Below are 7,500 nucleotides of genomic sequence, written 5' to 3'. Positions count from 1 at the left end.
ACACACACACACACCTCTTGATGATGCAAAGTCTGTGAGTTTAGACAGTCAGGAGACAGAGTTATGTAAGCAATTATTAATCCAAGCTGGTGACACAGAGCTGTCTTCTCATTCATCTTCTTATGTGAGGAGAGGGAGAGGAGAGAGAGAGAGAGAGAGGAGAGAGAGAGAGAGAGAGAGAGAGAGAGGAGAGAGAGAGAGAGAGAGAGAGAGAGAGAGAGAGAGAGAGAGAGAGAGAGAGAGAGAGAGAGAGAGAGAGAGAGAGAGAGAGAGAGAGAGATTCCAGACACCAGAGAGACAGAGTTTCAGAGAGAGAGAGAGAGAGAGAGAGAGAGAGAGAGAGAGATTATTCTGTAAATAGCCCTGTGTCTGAGAGGGACTTCCGTGAGGAATCCATCAGCTGAGACACAGTTAGGACTAACAGGAAACTATGAATCAACAGTCCACAGTCAACAGAAAAGCACTAGGGTCAGACAGACATGTGTGTCATTTAACCTCACTGAGAATGTTGCCAATGGAATTCTGAACACTGACACAGACACTGGGTTTGGCCGGGTTCACTTCCATTTAAAATCCGAGTTCCTTGGGCAAGTTACACTGTAATTCCAATGGTCCCCGATGCTTTTCAATAAGGAACATTTTCAAATGGGAATTTTGAATTTGGTTTACTTTCTGAATTGATTGGAATTGAAATTGAATTCACCCCAACCCTGATACGCTCTGTCTGGATTAGTTAGTATTTTACATCATAGTAAATATTTTAAACAATTCTCTCTCTCCTCCCCCCTTTTCTCTCTCTTTCTCTCTCTCTCCCTCTCTGTCTGTCTCTCTCTCCCTCTCTGCCCTCCTCTCTCCCCCCTCTCTCTCTCTCTCTCTCTCTCTCTCTCTCTCTCTCTCTCTCTCTCTCTCTCTCTCTCTCTCTCTCCCCCTCCTCTCTCTCCACAGCGGCCATCTGTCTGTTGAAGAAGCTGTTAGAACCAGATCCAGCTAAGAGACCTAACATCCACCAGGTCATGGTCGACTCCTGGCTACAACTGGCTAACGCTAACACTGGAGCACCCTACCTCAACAGGTACACACACAGGTCAACACGCTAACGCTAACACTGGAGCACCCTACCTCAACAGGTACACACACAGGTCAACAGGCTAACGCTAACACTGGAGCACCCTACCTCAACAGGTACACACACACACACACACACACACACACACACACACACACACACACACACACACACACACACACGGCAACACAGACACACACACACACGGCAACACAGACACAGGTCTGATGGCTAACGTCTCTCTCTGTCTCTCTAGGATCCACATTGAGGAGATCAACCACATGGTATTACTGCATATGACAGAGAGGATGGGCTACAAACACAGCGAGGTGCTGAGTGCCGTGCTCACCAACAGAGCCTGTCACACCCTGGCTGTCTACTTCCTGCTCAACAACAAGATGAAGAGGCTCTCCAAGGAGTACAGGGTAGGTTAGGGTAAACAACACCTGGAGTACAGGCTAGTTTAGGGTAAACAACACCTGGAGTACAATATATTATAGACACCCTACATTACACTGCATTATAGTGGTAACGTCTCTGTCCTCCAGGAGAAGAATAGAATACTTGAATATCTCTGGGAATAACGTTGTAATAACGTCTCTGTCCTCCAGGAGAAGGTGTACCAGGAGAAGGAGAAGAAGACAGAGAAGAATGAATATTTCCAGACCCAGTGGAGGAAACACGTAGAGAAGGTCACCATCCCTCCTAAACAGACTCCCGTCTACCTGGCCGTCAGCAAGGGCCCGAGCAAGGAGAAGAAGCACAGGAATGGTGAGCACACACCCACACACACCCACACACACACACACACACACACACACACACACACACACACACACACACACACACACACACACACACACACACACACACCACTCTATTCCATGTCTGTCCTCTCAACAGAAATCCTTCCACACTTTTGTGTTATCTGGAGAGCTGATTACTCTCAACAACAATGGCAGATGTCTCTATGCTTGGGCATTATACCGTATATACTGTGTATACTGGGATATTTGGGGAAAAAGCCACGGGGATTGTTCTCCAATACTGTCGCCACCGTTGAACCTATTTCTTTTAAGTTTTTAAAAATATATATTTTTTATATACATTTGAATATTTGTATCTACTTTTTAAAAAAAAAGTAAATAGTCAACTTGGGAAATACGTTAGTAGATAAAAAAAATGTGTTTGGTGTTTGTTTACAAGCACACAATGACGAGAGACCGTAGCCTTGAGAGTCATTCATCGCTGTGCAGCGCACACAACGACGAGAGACCGTAGCCTTCAGAGTCATTCATCGCTGTGCAGCGCACACAACGACGAGAGACCGTAGCCTTGAGAGTCATTCATCGCTGTGCAGCGCACACGAGAGACCGTAGCCTTGAGTCATTCACCGCTGTGCAGCGCACACAACGACGAGAGACCGTAGCCTTGAGAGTCATTCATCGCTGTGCAGCGCACACAACGACGAGAGACCGTAGCCTTGAGAGTCATTCATCGCTGTGCAGCGCACACAACGACGAGAGACCGTAGCCTTGAGAGTCATTCATCGCTGTGCAGCGCACACAACGACGAGAGACCGTAGCCTTGAGTCATTCACCGCTGTGCAGCGCACACAACGACGAGAGACCGTAGCCTTGAGAGTCATTCATCGCTGTGCAGCGCACACAACGACGAGAGACCGTAGCCTTGAGAGTCATTCATCGCTGTGCAGCGCACACAACGACGAGAGACCGTAGCCTTGAGTCATTCACCGCTGTGCAGCGCACACAACGACGAGAGACCGTAGCCTTGAGAGTCATTCATCGCTGTGCAGCGCACACAACGACGAGAGACCGTAGCCTTGAGAGTCATTCACCGCTGTGCAGCGCACACAACGACGAGAGACCGTAGCCTTGAGAGTCATTCATCGCTGTGCAGCGCACACAACGACGAGAGACCGTAGCCTTGAGAGTCATTCACCGCTGTGCAGCGCACACAACGACGAGAGACCGTAGCCTTGAGTCAGTCATCGCTGTGCAGCGCACACAACGACGAGAGACCGTAGCCTTGAGAGTCATTCATCGCTGTGCAGCGCACACAACGACGAGAGACCGTAGCCTTGAGAGTCATTCATCGCTGTGCAGCGCACACAACGACGAGAGACCGTAGCCTTGAGAGTCATTCATCGCTGTGCAGCGCACACAACGACGAGAGACCGTAGCCTTGAGAGTCATTCATCGCTGTGCAGCGCACACAACGACGAGAGACCGTAGCCTTCAGAGTCATTCATCGCTGTGCAGCGACCGTAGCCTTGAGTCATTCACCGCTGTGCAGCGACGACGAGACCGTAGCCTTGAGTCATTCACCGCTGTGCAGCGCACACAACGACGAGAGACCGTAGCCTTGAGAGTCATTCACCGCTGTGCAGCGCACACAACGACCGTAGAGAGACCGTGCAGCCTTGAGAGTCATTCATCGCTGTGCAGCGCACACAACGACGAGAGACCGTAGCCTTCAGAGTCATTCATCGCTGTGCAGCGCACACAACGACGAGACCGTAGCCTTGAGAGTCATTCATCGCTGTGCAGCGCACACAACGACGAGACCGTAGCCTTCAGAGTCATTCATCGCTGTGCAGCGCAGTCACATCGCTGTGCAGCGACGAGAGACCGTAGCCTTGAGAGTCATTCATCGCTGTGCAGCGCACACAACGACGAGAGACCGTAGCCTTGAGAGTCATTCATCGCTGTGCAGCGCACACAACGACGAGAGACCGTAGCCTTGAGAGTCATTCATCGCTGTGCAGCGCACACAACGACGAGAGACCGTAGCCTTGAGAGTCATTCATCGCTGTGCAGCGCACACAACGACGAGAGACCGTAGCCTTGAGAGTCATTCATCGCTGTGCAGCGCACACACAGACCGTAGCCTTGAGAGTCATTCACCTGTAGCCTTGAGAGTCATTCATCCTTGTGCAGCGCACACAACGACGAGAGACAGTAGCCTTGAGAGTCATTCATCGCTGTGCAGCGCACACAACGACGAGAGACAGTAGCCTTGAGAGTCATTCATCGCTGTGCAGCGCACACAAGAGACAGTAGCCTTGAGAGTCATTCATCGCTGTGCACGAGAGACAGTAGCCTTGAGAGTCATTCATCGCTGTGCAGCGCACACAACGACGAGAGACCGTAGCCTTGAGAGTCATTCATCGCTGTGCAGCGGCAGGTGATCTAATTAACAACTAAATGTTGGCCAGCTAGATATGTCTTATAACTATTAAGTTAACTATCTAAAATGTGCTAAATACCTTTTAGTTGTGTGTTTGGTGTGCTAATGTAGTTGCTAGTTAGCCTATCTAGCTAAGTGGTTAGCTTCTTCTAAAAATCAAGAATTCGCTTGGTAACAGTAGAGAATCCCCTCCTAGATCAAGAGCCTTGCTGGCTAATATTAGTTTTGTGCGTGCAGCAAACTGTGAGTAGCATTTTAACTTGTACAGTTTAGGTCGGAAACTGTACAAAATGTTTGCAATGCACTCGTTAGCATTTAGTTGGCATTCTCTATGAGAATTCCTTAGTATCACTCAGTCTCCCAAGTGGCCAGTGGTCTAAGGAACTGCATCTCAGTGCTAGAGGCGTCACTACAGACCCTGGTTTGATTCCAGGCTGTATCACAACCCGGCCGTAATTGGGAGTCCCCATAGGGAGGCGCACAATTGTCCCAGCGTCGTCCGGGTTAGGGTTTGGCCGGGGTAGGCCGTCATTGTAAATAAATAAATAAAAATTCATAACTGACTTGCCTAGTTAAAGAAAGGTCAAATATATATTTTTTAAAGTATTGGTTAGCATTTTGTTAGCATTCTGGTAAGTGACGTTTTATGGGAATTATCTTCCTTTGAAAAGAAATAGCGGCCCTTGTGTGCACTGTCGGTAATACCATAAAACCCAGGATGACACGGGCACGATATGAAGATATGGAAATCTGGATACAACCCAACACTAGATGCCATCCCTCCATACCGCCACTCCTCTACCCCTCCATCCCTCCCATCCCTTCATCCCCATAAAACAGGTGAGACCACACACACACACACACACACACACACACACACACACACACACACACACACACACACACACACACACACACACACACACACACACACACACACACACACACACACACACACACACACACACACACATCACAGCCAGGATACCTTGAAATGGGCCGTTGGCGAGTTCATATGTTCACATGTACTCTGTACTCTGTACTCTGTTGACCCAATTAACAGAGGAAGGTGACCTGCTCCTCCAACATCTCATTCCACAATCATGGGCATTAATATGGAGTTGGTCCCTCCGTTGCTGCTATAACAGCCTCCACTCTTCTGGGAAGGCTTTCCACTAGATGTTGGAACATTGCTGCTATAACAGCCTCCACTCTTCTGGGAAGGCTTTCCACTAGATGTTGGAACATTGCTGCTATAACAGCCTCCACTCTTCTGGGAAGGCTTTCCACTAGATGTTGGAACATTGCTGCTGTAACAGCCTCCACTCTTCTGGGAAGGCTTTCCACTAGATGTTGGAACATTGCTGCTATAACAGCCTCCACTCTTCTGGGAAGGCTTTCCACTAGATGTTGGAACATTGCTGCTGTAACAGCCTCCTTCACTAGATGTTGGAACATTGCTGCTATAACAGCCTCCACTCTTCTGGGAAGGCTTTCCACTAGATGTTGGAACATTGCTGCTATAACAGCCTCCACTCTTCTGGGAAGGCTTTCCACTAGATGTTGTAACATTGCTGCTATAACAGCCTCCACTCTTCTGGGAAGGCTTTCCACTAGATGTTGGAACATTGCTGCTATAACAGCCTCCACTCTTCTGGGAAGGCTTTCCACTAGATGTTGGAACATTGCTGCTATAACAGCCTCCACTCTCATGTTGGGCGATTAGGCCTGGCTCACAGTCTGTGTTCAAATTCATCACAAAGGTGTTCAATGGGGTTGAGGTCAGGGCTCTGTGGAGGCCAGTCAAGTTCTTCCACACCGATCTCGACAAAGCATTTCTGTATGGACCTCGCTTTGTGCACGGGGGCATTGTCATGATGAAACAGGAAAGGGCCTTCCCCCAAACTGTTGCCACAAAGTTAGAAGCACAGAATCGTCTACATTTAACATTTACATTTAAGTCATTTAGCAGACGCTCTTATCCAGAGCGACTTACAAATTGGTGCATTCACCTTATGACATCCAGTAGAGCAGTCACTTTACAATAGTGCATCTAAATCTTAAAGGGGGGGTGAGAAGGATTAATAATATATAATAATAATATATGCCATTTAGCAGACGCTTTTATCCAAAGCGACTTACAGTCATGTGTGCATACAATCTACGTATGGGTGGTCCCGGGGATCGAACCCACTACCCTGGCGTTACAAGCGCCATGCTCTACCAACTGAGCTACAGATATCCTATCCTAGGTATTCCTTAAAGAGGTGGGGTTTCAGGTGTCTCCGGAAGGTGGTGATTGACTCCGCTGTCCTGGCGTCGTGAGGGAGTTTGTTCCACCATTGGGGGGCCAGAGCAGCGAACAGTTTTGACTGGGCTGAGCGGGAACTGTACTTCCTCAGTGGTAGGGAGGCGAGCAGGCCAGAGGTGGATGAACGCAGTGCCCTTGTTTGGGTGTAGGGCCTGATCAGAGCCTGGAGGTACTGAGGTGCCGTTCCCCTCACAGCTCCGTAGGCAAGCACCATGGTCTTGTAGCGGATGCGAGCTTCAACTGGAAGCCAGTGGAGAGAGCGGAGGAGCGGGGTGACGTGAGAGAACTTGGGAAGGTTGAACACCAGACGGGCTGCGGCGTTCTGGATGAGTTGTAGGGTTTAATGGCACAGGCAGGAGCCCAGCCAACAGCGAGTTGCAGTAATCCAGACGGGAGATGACAAGTGCCTGGATTAGGACCTGCGCCGCTTCCTGTGTGAGGCAGGGTCGTACTCTGCGGATGTTGTAGAGCATGAACCTACAGGAACGGGCCACCGCCTTGATGTTAGTTGAGAACGACAGGGTGTTGTCCAGGATCACGCCAAGGTTCTTAGCGCTCTGGGAGGAGGACACAATGGAGTTGTCAACCGTGATGGCGAGATCATGGAATGGGCAGTCCTTCCCCGGGAGGAAGAGCAGCTCCGTCTTGCCGAGGTTCAGCTTGAGGTGGTGATCCGTCATCCACACTGATATGTCTGCCAGACATGCAGAGATGCGATTCGCCACCTGGTCATCAGAAGGGGGAAAGAGAAGATTAATTGTGTGTCGTCTGCATAGCAATGATAGGAGAGACCATGTGAGGTTATGACAGAGCCAAGTGACTTGGTGTATAGCGAGAATAGGAGAGGGCCTAGAACAGAGCCCTGGGGACACCAGTGGTGAGAGCACGTGGTGAGGAGGCAGATTCTCGCCAC

At 49.5% G+C, this 7,500-nt stretch overlaps 1 protein-coding gene across 1 annotated transcript in view; it reads left to right on the top strand.

Annotated features, from left to right (window-relative positions):
- LOC118381498 (hormonally up-regulated neu tumor-associated kinase homolog A-like) overlaps positions 1–7,500 on the top strand; it is a 61,550-nt gene that overhangs the window by 23,189 nt on the left and 30,861 nt on the right. Inside the window, exons 6-9 of the mRNA XM_052521740.1 lie at positions 946–1,072; positions 1,323–1,491; positions 1,678–1,837; positions 4,948–5,098. Of these exons, the coding sequence (XP_052377700.1) occupies positions 946–1,072; positions 1,323–1,491; positions 1,678–1,837; positions 4,948–5,098 (607 nt within the window). The remainder of the gene's footprint in view (positions 1–945; positions 1,073–1,322; positions 1,492–1,677; positions 1,838–4,947; positions 5,099–7,500) is intronic.

The sequence above is a fragment of the Oncorhynchus keta genome, chromosome 6, assembly GCF_023373465.1.
Source record: "Oncorhynchus keta strain PuntledgeMale-10-30-2019 chromosome 6, Oket_V2, whole genome shotgun sequence".
Classification (NCBI taxonomy): Eukaryota; Metazoa; Chordata; class Actinopteri; order Salmoniformes; family Salmonidae; genus Oncorhynchus; species Oncorhynchus keta.
This window is presented reverse-complemented; position numbering and strand designations above follow the sequence as displayed.